The 20,549-nt window shown below is 39.4% G+C and overlaps 1 protein-coding gene across 2 annotated transcripts in view; it reads right to left on the bottom strand.

Annotated features, from left to right (window-relative positions):
• LOC124787737 (histone deacetylase 5) overlaps positions 1-20,549 on the bottom strand; it is a 112,744-nt gene that overhangs the window by 66,125 nt on the left and 26,070 nt on the right. The window contains exons 4-9 of one of the 2 annotated variants that reach the window (XM_047254591.1): positions 15,750-15,859; positions 14,128-14,255; positions 11,252-11,374; positions 10,318-10,454; positions 2,669-2,776; positions 808-952 (exon numbers count right to left, since the gene is read on the bottom strand). In XM_047254591.1, coding sequence (XP_047110547.1) covers positions 808-952; positions 2,669-2,776; positions 10,318-10,454; positions 11,252-11,374; positions 14,128-14,255; positions 15,750-15,859 — 751 coding nt within the window. The remainder of the gene's footprint in view (positions 1-807; positions 953-2,668; positions 2,777-10,317; positions 10,455-11,251; positions 11,375-14,127; positions 14,256-15,749; positions 15,860-20,549) is intronic. The other variant, XM_047254592.1, reaches the window with a different exon arrangement.

The raw sequence follows: 20,549 nt of genomic DNA, 5'->3' as shown, positions 1-20,549 counted from the left end.
ACACAATGGGTAAAGGGCGTTTGCTTTGGGTCAGTTACCGGTATATCCCCTCCCTCTTTCCAGAGCCTAGTGGTCTTTTGGCATCCGTATTTTGTGAACAGTCAGTCCTATTGTGTTACCCTACCAATAAAATCACTTGCTGACTCTCTGGCTGTGACCAAGTAGGCATGTAGCAGCCTGCAGAAAATGCATTCGTGCACGGGCTTTGACAACTGCACAGCATTTAACTTCACCACTTTTAACAGAGAGGTGCTGGTCAAGTTATATTCTAGGTACCATGCTCACTGAAGCAGTAACCTTTCATTGGCCTTTCATTCGCCTTTCATTTGATCATTCCCCACAATTTATGATTCACCAGCATTCTGCCAATTGGCTCAAAATTCTATCTTTTACCATTTCCTCCATTAGTTATTGTCCCATGATACACCACAGTACTGGTACTCATTTTGAGTGAGTATCGAGCCTCACTGAGAATAGAGCACCTGCTCTTGTTGCTCTGAGGAGGCGACAGCAGCTCTTGCATAAGAATCAGTGCCCATACATCATTAAGAGAGGTGTAGCACATGTGCTTCACTCATTCTGTAATTCTTAAGTTGTTATAACCGTTATTATTCTCAGCTCTTTATCGGTCACCTTCTGTAGCATGCAGACAGCATCCTAGTTTCAGAATAGCTTTCACTTTGTCTGGACTGTGCATCATTTTGAAAGTTCCTAGTGGATTAGAGACGTGGAAAGTAGGAGAGAGTTAGTTGCGAAATTGTTTTACTTTGTATTTGTAATTTGAAGGTTCTCACATTCAGCAGTTACCTGGTAATGTTGGGTAGAAAGGCAGAGTCCCCGGCAGCATTTGACCAGTGAGTGGCATTCCCAGCCTGGCTGTGAAGGCAGCGCGTACTTCCGCCTCTGACACTGTGCCCAACCCTGCACTTCCGTGCAAGTGTGTTGCATCCGGCTGAAACATTATAATATACAACTAACAAAATGTTACTGTCAAATTACCTTACTAAAGCCCAAACATTGTGCACTTGCACTTTCATTTAAACAATGACTATTTGTCATACAAAGCACTGATCTCAACAGAGATTTGAGGGAAGGAGGCCTCATGTATGAAGGTCATCCAGGAAGTAACAACCACATGGATTTAAAAAATCAACAAATATATTTCATTAGCACACATACAAAAACGAGGTTCACAAAATTGAAGATTACTTTATTTCTCTATATAATCACTTCCGTTTAAGCACTTGACACTTCTGCCCATGAGCTTTAGAATTCTCTATATAATCACTTCCGTTTAAGCACTTGACACTTCTGCCCATGAGCTTTAGAATTCTCTCATCAATGTTGGCTGCCACCAGTCCATTAAGCTACCTCCCTCTCACCACCACTTCCAAAATGTTTTCTGCACAGGAACTCTTTGAGCTTCAAGGCAAGGTGAAGATTGCTAGTGGCAAGATCAAGGCAGTCGACTGGATGTTCAAATAAGTACATCCAAGCTGATACAAGAAGCCTTTGGTCGTAGCAGCAGTGTGAGTGTGAGCATTGTGACACAGAAGCATTGTACCACAATAAAGCATTTCACTCCCTCTAATTTGGGTTTCTCGCTGTAGTTTTATTGTTGCTGTTGCTGTTGTTGTTGTTGTTGATGATGATGATGCTGTCATTGTGGTCTTGAGTCTGACAACTGATCCATGTTTCCATGCTACTCTATCCTGTGCAAGCTTCATTACCTCTGAATAACTATTGCAACCTATATCCTTTCGAACCTGCTTACTGTATTAATCTTTCTTAAGGTGTCAAAACACAGATCTGCAGCAGTCATTATGTATTTTTGGAATGAAATCCACCACGAAGACACCCTCACAATCCAACAAAACAGTTACCAAACTGTTTACATTTACAAAGATACCTCAAGTGTTCAGTCTGTGATGAAGTAAGAAACCCCCATCTCACAACCAGTGAGAACCTGATCAACAAATCATTTCTATCTGTGCTATACCCTGTCCAAAATGTTAGTGCTATAGCCATGTTCTGTTTTCTGTGTCAGTCACTCAGATCTCAGAAACTTCTGTGTAAAAATTTTACTTCAGCTATGGTGTTTGTACACATAGCAGGGAACGAGAAATTTTAAGTTGTCAAATGTCAGGCATCTATCTTGCACTATTTTGTTCTTCACTGCATTCTTCAAATAGTCTGTGACGAGTGACACATGTCCGGGTTGAGTTCTGTTACTGTATCATCAAATGTTTCCTTTCATCAATTGTATGTTTCCACAATATCTACATTTGGTCATGCAAAAACTGTGTTACTCAAGGAACTTCGTATCACACAATTCATTTTAAACAGTTACAGAATGCACAATAACAACAGATTTCGATTAGCGCTCACGTGGCACTGAGACGAGTGCTGAGGAAACTGTTCATACCCACGTAGAAGTCCGATATCAGTTTGCACAGTGGGAACACACAACAGGTCATTACATCCTGGATTGCCCTCATATATTGGGCTCTTCAGTGCAGCAGACAGATGCCAGTAACAGCACTTACTTTTGAAGCTCAGACATTGTGAAAGTATAAATGAACTGGAACACTTAAACACTGCCAAAAACAGTTACCCCTAGCGTGCAGTGCAAATTACGTCAATCGACAGAGAGCTGGATGCCACTGACCACAGAATGAGTCGGAGGGCGCCCCAGTGAGATGTTGGGCATGGATGGGCTGCTGTACAGTGAGAGCTCTCCCACACTGCCCTGCTGGCTGCCACAGCCTTCACCTTCCTGTAAAACAATAGGTCTTAAGAGACAGAGAGAAAGTGAGTGAGTGTGTGTGTGTGTGTGTGTGTGTGTGTGTGTGTGTGTGTGTGTGTGTGTGTGTCACATGGGAAAACACATGGAACATAAAAATTAAATACACTATTAAACATCTCTCTCTCTCTCTCTCTCTCTCTCTCTCTCTCTCTCTCTCACACACACACACACACACACACACACACACACACACACACAGGAGGTAAAACGGACCACAAAATTCTTTAATCCTCAATGAAGATGGCAATTCATGTCTTTGGATGGTTGGTCTACAGCTGCACTCTTTGTTTGACTTTTACTGACGCACGAGATGGCAAATCCACACTCCATCACAGTGTAAGTTTCTAGACTTAAGAATCATATTACTTTGCAATAATACACATTTAATTAGAAGTAATTGGTGTTATGTGCAGCTAAATAAATAAATACAACTTCAGATAATCTGAAGCCAGCATAGTTGCTTTGTTTTTTTTTGTACAATGTGTGTCTCACGACCACAAACTTGACAAACAACAAAATCTTCAAAGACGTCACTGGAAATTTAAATTGTTATTGTGCCTACTGGACACATCTGAAACCATATGTTCGTTATCAATAATCTACTACACACAAGGTAAAGATATAAAGATATGTTAGATTTAATTATAATTATGTATACATTTTTAAAAAAGGCTAAGTCAAATAGCAACTTATGCCGCGCCCACATTCATATTCATGAAGTTGACTAAACTGTCTTACATTTTTAATACAGAAAACTGTTAATACTGCAGGCAAAGACTGACATATGCTTAGCAGAATGAAATAAAATATAAATTTCACTTAAAGTACTGAAGGTAATCATATTTAATTGTTCTTTTCACAATCATCTTGACTGCCCTGAAAAATTTTCCAAGATTCAAGCTCAGTAAATTATATTTGTAAGGCAGAACTTTTTTGGCCACTGAATATGTAATTTGACTGTTATGACTCCACCTTTCTATTCAGAATCGTTTTACCCTTATTATTACATTGTTGTTGTTGTTGTTGTTACAAATCAAAAGTAATATGCTTCAGATATCTAAAACACAGCAACTGAAAGAATTGAATTTGGAATAAAAGCTCATTCCTTCTATTCCAGCCTCACACATTATCTCTCTTTCACTCTTGGCATTAAGCCAATGGCAAAGCAGTTGTTATTTTCATCACAATACAAAACAACAGAAATGTGAAAGCAGTAAGGTCACACACAGATAGATCCACTCATTCAGTAAGAATTCCATTCATCAAAAAGTAGTGTCCTTAGAAAGAATACCAGAAGTAAGTCACTGGCTCAGCTGCTCACAGCTTTCTGTCCTTCCACAATGCATAATACTTTATCATCCCTGCCAACAGACATACACATGGACAATGTGGCAGAGTAGTGCAGAAAGCTACCACAGGCAGCACGAATGGACTGTCATATGAGCCACGAGTTCAGTTGCCGGTGGGGTTAGGCCAGGTCAGTCATTTCTTGTGCTGAGATCGACTAACATGGATGTGGCATTCACAACATGCATCACTAAAGAGTTCCACTTGTAACTTGTTTCCATCATTCGTGTTGGTCGTGTTTTGTGCTTTTCTCCATGTAAATCTCTATGCAGTGTTCGGACTCCCTGCTCCCTCATAGATTGACCCATACATCGAGTTTTCTCTCTTGCGGAGTCTGCCCCACCGGCTTCAAGTTCGAGCATCTACCTTCAGCAGAGTAGTGACATTTGCGCTGACAGGATGATTTCATGCCAGCATCATGCCTGCGCAGATAAAAAATGTCCTACCTCTCATATGGGAGATCATATCATGTTCGAGAATGGCACATTAAGTTGCAGTGTGTCCTGTGACAACATCCTTAGCTTCCTCACCTGTGGCTTCATTTCACTTAGTTCTTACACGCAGATGTTCGATGTCACAATCTGATCATCATTATCTTCTACAGTGCCTACAAGATAACTTGTGACCCTGAATTACAGACAATATCAATTCAGTAAATTTATCTCGAGGACTTAGCCAGGAAATATCACTGAATAAATATTGGGGTCTCTTCTTAGATCTACTACAACAGCAGGCCCTCAACATTTTCAGTACACAGTTGGGGCTAGTGGTCTAGTTTTAAGGTGCTCATCTGGAGAGAAAAAGGTTGCAGGATCAGAAACATTTCGGTCTGCCTTTGACAAAGCCTCCACTTCCAAATGAAGTGAGGACTTGCCAGGAGTGAAATGTGATTCGCGTTTCACATTAATCTGTAGATCCTCTTTCCCCAATAGGATTACTTGGGTAGTACGGAGACATGCACTTGCCAGAGTGACCTCCAGCTGAAAGACTTGCACTAGACCACCGAGCAGCATGAAGCCTTTGTAACAATCCGTAGATTGTAGTGCACAACAAAACAAATGACACTTGCCCCTTGGGCATGGAGGTCATATCTGGACCATTCCTGTAGTTGGCAGAAAAGGCTTGGAAGACAAGTTGTGAGAACGGCTTAAACTAGAAGCCTCAAAGGTTCTGTGACAAGCTAGGCAATGGTTTCCAAGACATTATGAGAACTGTAGGGTCATTCCAAATGGCAACATACATCAGAGGCTACTACCCAAGTAGCTGACAGTGTGTGGTATCCATGCTACGATTTTTGTAGAGTAGGCAACTCTCCATCCAGTCCAGATAAGGATAGCTGTAGGAGATGGCAAAGCATTAGTATAAGAAACAAAAAATGATCCTTCACAGATGAGAAAACTAAAATCATAGTTATCGACTGCTGAAGCATTTCGAATCAAGTGCAAGAGTTTGAAGCCCATCTTAAACAGCAGTGGATTTTATATAATATTTCATAGAGAACACTGACTAATACTAAACATTGACAGCAATGAGAATTTTGCAGTGTATCTAAATGTATAGCAAAAGGATAGGCTAATGGGAAATGGAGATCATGAATTTGTCTCAACAGACAAGAAACTTGGATCCATCAAGATAAAAATTAAAGCTGCATGCAAGATCGTTTGAGCAAGAGTAAGACACGGTATTAAGGGTGGGCATAAACTTACAATTGGGCCATATCACCAATCAGAATATTCCCTAAATATTAGGAAAACATAAAAGAAAAACTCAGTTCCGTACTGTGAAGGAGACTTCAATCAATCAACAAATGAATGGTATAATTACAATTTTTACACAGTTGGCATGACAACACAGCCTATGAAGGAGTACAAAATGTCTTCTCTGAAAACTACCTCAAATAGACAAAACTAGAGCTAATGGCAACAAACAGCTTTGACCTCTTTGAGGATGATGATCCCAGTGGAGTTGCAGCAATAACGAGTACCAAAGCACAAGGAGCAACTAAAACAGGTGGAAGGATTTATACGTAGAGTGTTCAGTCTTGAGGAGAAAATTAAATACTTACTTCTGGGCAGGAACATGCAGAGGAACTGTGGCTCAGGTTTGGAAGAATAACTGACAAAGAACTGGAGACAGACATATCAAGGAGAACAATTCATGACAAGAGGAACGCTAAATGGTAAAAACTCTCTGTAAAGAAACTTTTGAGTAAATACAGACAACTGCATAATAAGTGTAAGACCAAATGATAAAGCTATAAACAGACAGATGATGAATGCAATGCAATTGGCTGTCAAATGACCAATGTGTGAAGCCTTCAATGGCCAATATGTGAAGCATTCAGTGTCTACGATAGCAAAATCTTAATGAAAACCTCTCTTCAAAGCAACATGAAAAGACTGTAAGTGGTGCCAAAAGTACCATCCAGATACAGGAAACAGCACAATGGGAAGCAAAGCAAAAACAGAAAGGGTGAACTCAGTATACAAAGAAAAATCCACCAGTACTGCCCCAATTTAATTCTTGCACCACTGCAAGAACTTGTAATACAAATATTAAACAAACAGGAAAATCCAGGTAGGAATATCAACAATGTAAGAGAAGGCATATTGCTACTTAACCTGAAGAAGACACATTAGGTTGCAGACAGGCACAATTAAAAGAAACTTACTAATGATTTCAGCCACAACCTTCACCAGTAAAAGTGAGAGACACACATCACTCACACACACAAGCAAATGCATGTCATGCACACATGACTGCCAACTCCAGCACCTCGGGCCAGAATGCAACTATCATGTGGGATGCAAGCAGTAATCTGGAGGGGGCAGCTAAGGGAAGGGACAGTAGTCTACAGATGGGCAGAGAGAGACGAATGCTGTCTGGTGGAGTGTGCAGAGACTAGAATGCCAACAGACGCAACGTCAGGAAGTTGTGGGGCAGGGAGGTGGGGAAAAAAGGGAGAGGAGCAGGGAAAGATGGGTGGATGCACTGGAAGAGGGCAGCAAATAAACAGGGTGGGAGATGAGAATGGGGAGGAGATGACAGGACAGAGGGGGTGGGGGGTGTGGGGTGGAAACTGTTGAGTGGAAGATGTGGGAACAGTATGTTACCATAGGTTGAGGCCCTTCTTTGAAGGGAAGGTACACAAACAAATCCGTAGCATGGCCATGGGCACCTGCATGGCACCCTCCTATGCCAACCTTTTTACATGCCATCTAGAGAACCGAAAACACCAAACCCCTTGTCTGGTTCCGTTTCATTGATGATATCTTCACAGTCTGGACTCAGGGCCAAGACAACTGTATCCTCATTCCTTCACAACCTCAACACATTCTGTCCCACTGCTTCACATGGCTCTTCTCAACCCATTGTGCCACCATCTTAAATATGTATGTGTGTGTGTGTGTGTGTGTGTGTGTGTGTGGGGGTGGGGGGGGGGGGTTAATACTTCTACTTTTGAAGTGATAAAATAAATATTATTCATTTAATGAAGAAAGAGTTCTCAGGGCCAGCCACATCAAGTGATTAAATTCACGGGCTTATGGCCAAGCATTCGTTGGCCACTGTCAAGTAGTGTGACTGCCAGTGGGCTGCTGGTATGCCCCTTATGTACACTACCTGCCAGCTGTGACATCACTGGTGCCCACAGCATCATCATATATGGCTGTGTGTAAACTCAGCATTCAAAATGCCTGTTCGGCCCTGCCATTGCTGGAGCCCACACCATGCCGAGCTGCAGGCCACAATTTCTATTTAGGGCATTATCAGTGATTTTTATTTCAATGGCTTCTTACGCAGGACAAACATTACACACTGTGGAACAATTCAGGAAGGAGCACGAAAGGTTTTATCGTCTATGCTACCCTGAGAAATCTGCCTTATCCGAGCATGCTTTAGAAAAGCAAACACTGTATAAAATTTGATGAAACATCTGTCGTCGTTCACACTAATGGCTTCTGGGATTGTGTAATTAAATAAGCCCTTGAAATAAAAATCACTGTTAACACACTAAATACGGGGGTCACCTGCAGCTTGGCATGGTGTAGGATCCAGTGATCGTACAGTTGAAGCGGCTGCATCAAACAAGTCAACATATGCCCAAATGTGGGGATATCATGAGCACCAGCAATGTCACAGTTGGCATTTATTGTATATAAGGGTGTACCAGCAGCACACTGGCAGTCCTACCACTTGAGAATGGCCAAGGGTTACTCAGCTGGAAGCTTGTGTAATTTTAATCACTTGATGCAGCAGCTGGAAACCTGAGAACTCTGCATTCTTACATATTAATTTAATGCTCTAAAATGTAAACCTTATGAGGTTCCGTAGATTTTCTATTATGTTGTGGCAAAGTGAGTCAATATCATTTCTAAATACTTCTTTTACACTTGGTTTGGTGTCAGCTGACGTAAATTCTCAGTCATGCTCCAAGTTTATTCGCTCCTTTGCTTTCACTTTTGCTTTCATTGTTACCATAGACAAAATCTACTTTTGCACCTGAAAATTTTACCAAATGAAAATGATGGGCTTAAGGTTTTTATCAATAACAATGCATACTTGACACCAATTGTTCCACAGCATATTGCCGTCAGAGAATCCTCTTCATAAGATCTGATAAATTTTACTACGATCAAAATTTGTAATTTGTAACATTCCTTCATTCACTGCAAAGTTATCTTAGAACACACAGCATTTACTTCTCAATTTCCCAAATCGAGAAAACAGCTTCTGACAGAAGTTATTATTGATGACATATGCTGACTACTAAATCTCGATGGGCTGCAAAAGAAATTACCAACTCATAAGACTTGGAATGCTTTTCACAAGGTAAAGCAGCTTAAAAGACAAAAGTTGGAAATCTTCTGAAACAAAGTTCATGATCAGAGTGCGTATTAACAGTTTTGCCATATGGCAATGAGGTATGGTTCCAGAATGAGATTTTCACTCTGCAGCGGAGTGTGCGCTGATATGAAACTTCCTGGCAGATTAAAACTGTGTGCCCGACCGAGACTCGAACTCGGGACCTTTGCCTATCGCGGGCAAGTGCTCTACCATCTGAGCTACCAAAGCACGACTCACGCCCGGTACTCATAGCTTTACTTCTGCCAGTATCTTGGCTCCTACCTTCCAAACTTTACAGAAGCTCTCCTGGTTCACAGCTTTACTTCTGCCAGTATCTCGTCTCCTACCTTCCAAACTTTACAGAAGCTCTCCTGGTTCCTGTGAACCAGGAGAGCTTCTGTAAAGTTTGGAAGGTAGGAGACGAGATACTGGCAGAAGTAAAGCTGTGAGTACCGGGCGTGAGTCGTGCTTTGGTAGCTCAGATGGTAGAGCACTTGCCCGTGAAAGGCAAAGGTCCCGAGTTCGAGTCTCGGTCGGGCACACAGTTTTAATCTGCCAGGAAGTTTCAATGAGGTATGGATTTTACACATGGAGATCATTCAAAACTGAGCACTGCTCAGTGAGTGACAGAAGTATGGGTGACAGATAAAGTAATAGGAGAGAGGAAACGAAAGCAACAGATAAGGGAATGCATTGGAAGTTCTTTGCCACTTTCTGAGAGACCAAAAAAGGACATTGGAAAATATGCTGGATGTAGCTGAAGACTGTGGAGCAGATGTAGCTGAAGACTGTGGAGCACAAAAACGTCAAGGTGTTGTCTTCATTGAGCTGTGGCTGTCAAATGGCTGATGATGATCTAATAAATATAAACAGTCATAACAGAGATTATTTTTAAAAATAATTTAGAGACATGACCAAACCATATTTTTTTTCTTCCATCCACAAACTGGGAATCAATGCACTACATTGTAGTTACAGTGCTCACATGAAACATTTAAATGTTTACTTTGAAATGAAGTCTGGGTAAAGCTCTCCCTTTACCCAAATTACGGTAGATCTTTTTAATTACCATACTGACAAATGACTAAATCACTGAAACTACATCAAAAGCCATTAGGGCCTGTTCAGTGGAATAGTTGGATGATGTTTAAATGAAAGAGGTGTGAAGAGAGGTATATTTTGACTGCTTGGCAATATTTCTGAGGAATATGTGAGTCTGTCACTAATCACTCAACAACTCTGGTATAGTTTTGAAACAATCTACTGTTTGCTGATCAAACCCACGTACACTTCTCTGAAGTGACTCAAGATATTTTTACCTCTTGAATTGGTGTGCTGCTGCGACCCATCTGGTGAGAGGGTGAAGGCTGGCGGCCTCCGCCACCTGGGATTGCCGGGGGGGAATTTGGACCAGAGTCCACACTGTTTGCTCCCACACCACCAGCATTCACTTCCGCTGCAACAATAATATCGGCAAGTTACGTCTACATCGCTTAAGCTCAACAAATGTTAGTGTGATATATCAAGAAATCATGCCGTGCATAACAAACATGCAAATTAGGCCAAGGCAACTAGTAACTGGGAGCTGCCAATAAATTTTATCCGTATTTAAATATCAATGAAAAGAGGTTTCACACTAAGTTCTGTCTGCAACTATTACCTATTAATATTTTCTCCTTTCAGATACCAGTAATTAAATGGTCATGATTACTCAACACAGATTTAATCTTGACATTTGAAATATGTGCTGACACAAAGAAGCAATTTTCAATATTAATTTTTGCATCTACTGATGCTTTACTTGTGATACTGCTCCTAATACCATTTGAATATTTTGTTTTAAATAATAACTTAGAACTTGATACAGACAAAACATTTTCAATTTATTAAAAATAAAACTGAAGTTTCTGGGTAAAGTTTAATCAAGGGAGTAAAACAGTCTATCTCAAAAAAACAAGTAGGAAAAGAAAACAAATGTATACTCAGTGCCGCATTTTTCCTATCCTCACAAAAGAACAATAATCATTAAAGATTGTAGATTTCTAAAATCCCAAAGTACAGCTAACATCATTTTATTAAAAGAGTATGCACAATGTATCCAAAATGCTGTACTTAATGGGTGCAATAGTCTCCGAAATATCTGAAATGACTTTTTCTCAATAATAAAGATAATCATCAGTTACATCTGCCTAAGCTGTACTGTACATCACCAGGATGTATTTATTATTCCCACAACCAGGAAACCCCGCATACTTGCGAGTTGTGACTTCCTCTTGATGTTGGCCAGAAGTCGATCTTTGCGCCTGGCGATGGGGCTAGATCGGCGCTCAATCACCCTTTGCTTGAGTCGCACCTTGAGCAGGTTTGGTTCAGATGCTGTCGAGGGCATAGCATGGAGAGGAGTAGATACACCAATGTTAGAGCTACAGTCAGTCATATTATCGCTACGGTAAAACACACACAGAGGCCACAGAGAGGATAGTGTGCTTGCAGCATGAAAGTACTTAGCATTCTGGAACACTACTCAAACTGAAGCAAGCTAATGTTCAAAGTAATGGATGAACATAAAAATGTAAGTAATTTTACCACATGTACTACTACCTCATTCTGCAAAAATCCTTCTGTGTCTCATTAAACATGCAAGATGCAACACACTGCAAAATAAATGAGCAGGTAAGAAGACTCAGACAAATTTTTAAAACAGCTACAGAACTTCAAGCAATTAATATTACATTTCTACATAATTATAATAAGAATTAATAGAGATATTAAGCAGTTAATATTCACACAAACACAAAACTGCATCAACAACAATTTAGTTACAGTTCTTGCTACAAAATGTTATCTTTAATAATTGTATTTCTACTTAATATCAAAAAGAAAAGCAACTTCAAAGAAACTGTGAAAATTCAGTATATATACTAGCTGTAAATTGCACTGAAATAGCATTACATCACAACTTAGAGAAGACAATGAAGAAGTAACATCAATGCAAATTACTGATTAAGTGTTGATGTAAGTACACTGAAACACTGTTGAATTCTGAATTGGAGGAGATTAATTTATTTGAAACATGGTTCAGTAAGTTACAAGATATTGAGGGGAAATGCTAAATTTATAAGTAAAAGCTGTGGGCTATACTGTTCCCACCCAAGGTAGTACTCAAGTGAAAAAGTACGGAAACAATTTGTATCTTATTCTTCAATGTCTTTCATTATTTTCTTATGGTGATAATGCAAAAATAATCCAGGCATTAACAGGAATTAACTTAGTATAATTTTAGAGCTGAGATAATTAAGACATGGTACTTCTCCTGTAAATTATAATCAAAAAAGGTAAAATGCCAAATAAAAGGAATTCTGACATACAGAGAAATCTGTTTCCCTGCATGCTAATGTCATCCTCACATTTCATAGTTACAATGATGTACAATCAAAGATATGAATGAAGCCAAGTTTTTAAAAAATAAAAGAATACTAACAATGTTATGCACAGTTACGGAGGGGGAAGAGAAGGAGAAAAAGCAACATTATCCGTTGGAAAAGAGTAAGGCACCAGGCCCCGATCGAACACTTCTTTACACAAAGTGATCTGTGGCATGACCCCTTTCCTTAGCTCACACTTAACATGAATCACTTTGGGGGGGGGGGGGGGGGGGGGGGGGGAGGAGGCTGTGCCAAATGAATGGAAAAAAACCTGGTAACTCTTGTACACAACAAGGAGAAAAAAAACAGAAACACAAAATTACAGACCAATATCCACAATGTCTGTCTATTGTAGTATCCTTGAGTGTATTCTAAATTTGTTCTGTCCTAAAATTAGCATGGATTTAAAAGCCACTGCCCATGTGTGGCAAAGCTGCTCATTTTCACAAACAATATCCTGAAACCACATGTGCAAGCCAACAGGCAAATTCACGCAAAGAATTTGACACTCTACAACAATGTTGACTGTCAACAAAAGTTCGAGCATGTGGAATAGTTTTTCAACTATATGTACGGTTTGCAGACTTTCGAGTGACAGAAGCCAGCACACTGTCCTGGAGTGTGAGCATTTGTCGGAGACAAAGATGGCATCAGGGATGTCCCAGGGAAGTGTGCTAGGACCATTCCTCTCCTCCGTGTACATTAACAATCTGTCAGATAAGAAGGCAGTGAACTGAGACTGTTTGCTGACAATGCTGCTGGATATGGGAAAGTATCAACCTCTAATGACTGTAGGGGGATTTGAGATGACTCTGACAGAGTTTTTGTTTGGTGAGATTAAAGGCAGATTGCTGTAAATATAGGCAAATGTTAAGCTGAGGCAGACATGTGGGAGAAACATTCCCGTAAAGCTCATATACAGTATTATTGTTATCTTGTTTGACTTACTTACATCCATTAGATATATGGAATCAACATTGTGAAATAATACTAAATGTAACAATCATACAAAGTCAGTAGCAGCAAAAGTTAATAAGCATCTATGATTTGTTGAGACTGTTCTGCTCAAGTATAGTGCACACGTGAAGGAAATCAGGCACATAATTCCTGTGAGACCCCACCTCAGGTACCACTCAAGTGTCTACGTGTTTGGAAATCTTACGCTGTCAAATTATAGGTAGACACTGAGGCAATTCAGATGTGTTCTGATAAATTTGTTAGCACTCAGTTCAAACAGTAGAAGACAAGAGTGTTAAGGCAATGATTCGTGTACTCAGATGGGAACTCTAAGAGGTAAGAAGACCGTCTCCTTGTGAAACGCTACTGAGCATGTTCAGAGAACTAGTGACTGTGACAAATTGCAGAACCCTTCTCCTGCCCTCAATGTTCATCTTTCTTTAGAACAAATATGAGCTTGTAGAGGAGCATACAGGCAGTAATTTTTCCTTCACACCATTTTTGAGTGGAATAGTAAATGAAACGATTACCAATGGTACAGAGCACCTTGCACCGTGTAACGCACAGTGGTTTGTGGTTATGTATGTAGAGGTAGAGGAGGAGGGAACAGGAACTGAAAAGAATAATAGGAAGAAATATGTACAGCAAAAGAATGTCTAGAACAACTTTTCTTTACAAGTTCACTGATGCAGCTTTACACTGCAACACAAAGTGGTGCAGCATTCAAGTTCCTGCAGTGCTGCTCACCTGTCTTCCTGAGAGGGAAGTCGTCATCGTACTTGGCTACAATGGACGGCAGGCGGTACGGGTGTGCCCCTGCCGAGGACCCAGCTGCTGCCGTTCCTGGTCCTCCGTCGTGACCGTGTAGGATACTCCTGTAACAGAAACTCACTGAGTAACCCTGACACTAATCGGCCAAAATTATTACCTGCAGTTTTAGTGGAGGCCCTGTACGCTACGATGATGCAGTACTAATAGCTTTATGTGAGAGAGCTTTCATCAAAATGTGAAAACATCTTTGTAAAACTTCATTTTACAAAAACTAAATGCTTCTATTAAAAACATACCATCTCATTATGACTACTGGAGGTAATGTGGAGCAAGCTGACAAAAGGGACCGATTGTCTCTCTGATTTTTGAGGCATATGTAATGAAAATTTTGGGATTGTGAGAGATACATATTTCTAGATGCAAATCTTAACGAACAACAAATGTCACTCTACTGTCAAGATGCTTTTAAGTCAGTTTGAGGACCTATGAATGAGAGATGCATTTTAGAGGGAGAATCAACAACACACTGTACATCGCAGCACTAAGTTTATTGAGACTGTGCACAGTGCCAATTTAAACTGTGCAAAGTTCATTGAAAAGTAAGCCGAAATCACAGAATAATTGCAGTATGAGCTGTGCTGGGTGGGGTGGGGTGGGGGGTGACCGCACCTTTGAGTAAGTGTGCGTGTGTGTGTGTTTGTGTGTGTGTGTGTGTGTGTGTGTGTGTGTGTGTGTGTGTGTGTGTGTGTGACAATTACGACATTTCACCCCTAAAAAGGATTAGGATAAATAAGTAACTGGGCAATGTTGTGTAACTAGTGGATATTATCTATATTGTGGAACATTCTATGGTACTCAAGCCATAAACCAAGATCACCTGACATGTCTTCAATTTTATCACCATTTTCTTTATGTATCACCGCCCAACATTTGTGTAAGCTGCATCTTCTGGTGTAATGTTTCCACTGACATGCCGACTATCCTTATCACTTTAATACTCTCTTCTGCAGTTAAAGAAATTATAAATGCACTTGGTGTACCGGCAGCTGTGTTTTATCTAAACTGTACAGGAATAAAGCATCAGCACCACCTTGCAGGAAAGTTAAGAAATGACAGAAGTACACAAGAGGACTGAAAGCACCTCATATTATGTATTACTCAACAACCCCAGACCCAATAAACACACAAGAACTGACCACAGCACACAAGTTACAGTTCTACATGAGACTAAGGAGATACACTATTGTTTTACAAAATGCTCTCCCAGATTTTGAAAAATATTTTTGATAACTCAAAATCTAAGGAACTTTTCATTCTGTTTTACAGATTTTGTTTCTTGGGTTTGGCTGTTGTGCAAGTCCAGAGCTTACCTGCATTTCCTACACCACAACATTTTTACTAAAACATTTAATATTAATTACAGACACTGTTTAAGGATTATATTGTAACTCATACAGACTGTACCTGCTGCAATTATGAAACAGGTTATCAGAATTTTCTTCAAAAAATACTGTACTCAGAGTTAGCTGTCAATCAATATTAGAGTTAAGTTGCATTATAAACAAAAGCAAAGTGTCAGAAGTGCACAGCAGACTCACCAGTTGCGAAAATTTGACGCAGACCCCGACAGTGAAGACATCCCGGAGGCTGAAGTGGCTCCATTAGCAGCAGCTGCAGCCTCACACTGCTTCTTGTTTAGCAGGAAGTTCTGCAGAACAACAGAAGGGGATGTTTGTTAACAACAAGTGGGCCGTCCAGGCTGTTACTGAATGTCACACAGAATGCAAAAATGTTATTACAATCTGGGCAATACACAAAATTTATTTCCTCACTAGTGGTCTACAGGGTGCCAGTACAGTGAAAAAGTAGAAGGCATAATGGGTTCAAGGAAACAGCTGATGTTTGTTTACTATAAAAAGAAGAACAGAACTCATCATGAATTGAGAAATATTTATGACAAATGAGAAGCAAATACAGAAACATTACATATCTGGATGGGAATGAGAGCATAATAGTTACCCACGTTTTCCACTGCCTTCTCGAGTGCCATGAGGAAGAACAGGCCAAATGACCTTACAAATGACAGCTGATACCAATTAAATAAAACACTCAGTAGCACCAATTAATACCCTTTGAACACAACATATACACCATCATCAATTTATTATGATATCTTTCTGCATGTCTGACTTGTGAACAGAGAGAGAAAAAAAGACTCCCTATAGCCTATAAATCTATTCATTGTGCAAATGTTTTCCATGTCCTTGGACAAAGCTTTTGAACTTCATCAGTGACTTTGTGAAGCGTAACCCCCACAACAACAAATAAAATGGTAACAGGAGTTAAGAGAAATAGAAATATTTGCAATGTACATACTAATGGAAGGAGTACTATCCAGACTGGCAGTCTCACTGTGTGTAAATATAAAAATGAAAAAAACTTTTTTAACAGACTTCAACTATTATTTATTCCACAAACATTCAAAGAGCCAGGTCACGCTCTGAAACAGCTACAAGTTTGGTGAAGGTGGACTTGAACCACATGAAAACCAGCGGACAGCAGTGGTATAGTTACTGGCCAGTCTTTGCTATTTTAGTCTCTCGATTATAAGGCACAGTAGGATAGGATGTGTGACTAACTGTGACTGCAATTGTGCACAGATTTCTATTAGGAATTGCCTGATATTATTCAGTTGATATACAAAAGAACAAAAACAGATAATGACACACAATTCCGGTTCTCATAATAATGGGGGGGAAAAAAAAAGAAAGAAAGAAAGAAAGAAAGAAAGAAAGAAAGAGGAGAAGAAGAAGAAGAAGATTGGGGCCAAATGATATGCTATACAGAATCGACTGTTGTCAAATGAAGGTATTAAAATAATTGAATTCTTTCTAAACCTATTTTGTAGTAACATGCATGCAGCACTGGATAGTTTCAGTTGGTAATAATAGGGAATGAAATTTGCTCTAAAATCATCCAAAGACCCTTCGTTAATGTTAATGTGCTAGGCTAGAGGAAGCACTGGAGTACTGTGCACATATTTGCGAAACAACGGCCTGACAGTCTAGGTGGAGCGAAGGAAGATCTGTGTTTAACAACCCTTCAGTGACAATATTACTAAGAGACAGGGATGAAGAAGAAAATCAGGTGTTTCTCATGATGATCTCCATTATTTCCACAGGAAAGTTCTATCTGCAAGTCCGTATCTGAAACTCAACATCTCCACTGTATGCTGAGTAGCAGTCTATCCTTTTCATAATATTGTATGTTAAGTGAAGTATTCTTTCCTTTATTGGTCACTGGACTTAGACAAAAAAGTGTATGTTTTACACAAACTTCTTATTTTGTGCCCATTCATATACATGCAGGTATTGATTACCTGAGAAATGGCCTCCACAGTTGATCAGTGGCAACCAACGCCAACTTTTCTGGGTATCTGACTGTGCCATCAAGTTGTTTTATAAACCAACTACCTGTCGCATTCCCATCAACCTAGACATGTATAGACTACACGAATTTCCCTTCCTCACAAAAGTTTAATACCACGACATCTTCAATAGATTGTAAAAGTTATCTACTATTACTACTGATGGGGTGCTGTAGATAATTTCATGGCATTTCTCTAGTATTTGGATGTCATGAAAGTGTAAGCGCCTTTGTACTGTTTGAAATTATAAGCGCACAGTGTCATCATAGATGCTGTGTTGCCTGGATGCTTGCTTGGACAATCTCTGCTGTGCAAGATGTGTGTACTGTTAATTGCGAGATAAGAAGACATAGTAGTCATCAGTGGTGTGTTACAAGTAGTAGTACGGCATAGGCCGAGTAGTATGGTTGCAGTTACATACAGAGAAAGTGAAACATACTAATTTATTGATTAATTGTTGAAGATGAGGAAAGAGACTGAAGCACTTTGAGAAGAATATTTTATTATGATTATTTTGATGAGTAATACAAGAGAATCTAATTTAAGGCACCTGATTTCAGATTTTATACTTTACTGCGTCAGCTTTTAAAGAAAAAGAAGAAGAAGAAAGTGAGTGAGTGGAGTGAGTGAGTGTGTGTGTGTGTGTGTGAGAGAGAGAGAGAGAGAGAGAGAGAGAGAGAGAGAGAGAGAGAGCACTGCACCAGGCACATCTCAATACCGGTAGTTAGTTGTAGCTCAGCAAATGCGACATGCAAGACAAGAGCAGTGTCACAATGTTTCCATTGTGCATCAGATAAGCCAAAAGTAAATAACAAAAAAGGAAGCACTGAGTTTTTCCAGGGCCAATTTATCATTTTAAAAGCTTAATGATTCACAGTGTTGAATTTAGACAGTATCCTTGTCATTATTAATATTTCAACAGACAGGGAATCAGATAGGCACTTTCATGTTACTTTCTCTCAGATTTTGCAACACATTCTTGCAGTCAAATTCTTATGTTTAAATTTTACGAATTTCTATGTTGTAAGTTTATGTAAACTTACAAATAACGTGCACTGCCAGCAAGCAAAACTTTTAATAAATAACTACAATCATATTCTTTTTATTAAGCTAACTTTCACAACAACAACAACCACCACCACCACCACCACCACCACCACCACCACATTTCTGACACTGTGCAAATGACCATCAGGAAGATGTACTGACTGCCTATGCCCACACATCTGTCACATATCTAACATTTCAAAGATAAAAATTTATAAGCAGATTTGATCTTACACTTTTTAAACTTATTACAGACTTATTAATACTAAAAACATGATGAATTATACAGACATTTGCCAAGATGATGTTTTATAGCCTGATATTGGTCAATTCACACAGTAGTTTCCCTATAAGGCATTCGTAGTAAAACATTTTGTCCAGTTGTTAGAGCCAAATAAAGGAAAAATAACTTTGCTTAGTAAGGAATTCGTAGTAAAACATTTTGTCCAGTTGTTAGAGCCAAATAAAGGAAAAATAACTTTGCTTAATAACTTTTTTTCAGGCCATGGATTGCTGTTTGAATATAATATATGAATGGTCCGGACAAATTTGAATTCCAGCACCTCATTACATGCCAGTATCCTGACCACCGTTGCATGTAACAGTGCAAACTAGACCAGTGTTACTTTCTGAAATGCTCACCTAAAAATTCATTTTAATTACTGGCTGCAAAAGTAATAATAAGGTCAATGAAATGTTATGAACCCAAGTAATCTGCGTAACAGTTTTCTGCAGGCACCCATATATATAATAACAGCCTGTTGTTGAAAACAAAGTAATGGATGACTGTCAGGGATGATATTACTTCTTCCATTTATCACCAATATACACTCTAACACAAAAAAGGACATGCCATGAAGGAATTATCCAAATGGGACAGTAATTGGTACACATGATGTACATGTGGAGAAAAACAAATGATTACAATTTCAGAACAATCAGATCATTTATTCAGCAGAAAGAACTTCACAAATTACGCACTTAAACAACATGTTGGTCTACCTCTGGCTCTCACACAAACATTGAGTGAGAGAGTTGTTAGACATCTTCCTGAGGGATATCATGCCAAATTCTGTCCAATTGGCACTTATGGTCAACCTTAAGCACCAATCGGACAGAATTTGGCACAATATCCCTCAGGAGTACATCTAACAACAGTTTTAATTGATGTGAGCTGAAAAACTGCTCGCATAAGGACCAGAGGTGGACTGACATGTTACTGACTTGCTCAATTTGTGAAGCTCTTTCTTGTGAATTAATCATTCAATTTTTTCTAGAATTGTAAACATTTACTTATCTGTACATATAAATCACATCTATTGATTTCTGGCCCATTTGGATGATTTCTCCATGGTGTGTCCTTTTGTCTTAGAGAGTATGTCACAACACCAGCATCATTTTCATTGCACCAAAGAAGTCTTTGGAGCTGCCTATGTTTTTGACTATGGTACACTGTTACAAATGTTTGGCTTTTGCAGCTTGCAGTGAACTGTAATTACACCAACAGTTTGGTTCAGATACTGATTAGCTTGGTATACCTTCTGTCAAAAAAACTCCACAAGTAACAGTAATTTCCTTCTATCTAACGTAGCCAATTGCAGAGAATAATTCGCCATTGACTTTCATTCTTGACAGAAGCTGTGTCATCACAAATAACCTTGCGTACAGTTACTGTTTATACATATAGCGTACAGCACTCTTCAATACACCTCTGGTACAAGAGACCCTTCTCCAATAGTACTATGCCTTCATTGTAAGTCACAGGGCTCCACCACTTCAACTCAAGAAAACAACTTTTAACTGTAATTGCCTATATGAATATGTGACATAGTGTCTAGTACACAGCAGCGTTACATTCGTAACTGCACTAAAGAAACAACAGACTAAGAGCACAACAATAAGAACTGGAAGTCACAAATAGACC

The sequence above is a fragment of the Schistocerca piceifrons genome, chromosome 3 (genome assembly GCF_021461385.2).
Source record: "Schistocerca piceifrons isolate TAMUIC-IGC-003096 chromosome 3, iqSchPice1.1, whole genome shotgun sequence".
Classification (NCBI taxonomy): Eukaryota; Metazoa; Arthropoda; class Insecta; order Orthoptera; family Acrididae; genus Schistocerca; species Schistocerca piceifrons.
The sequence above is the reverse complement of the archived record's forward strand: the minus strand, read 5'-3'. Positions and strand labels throughout refer to the sequence as shown.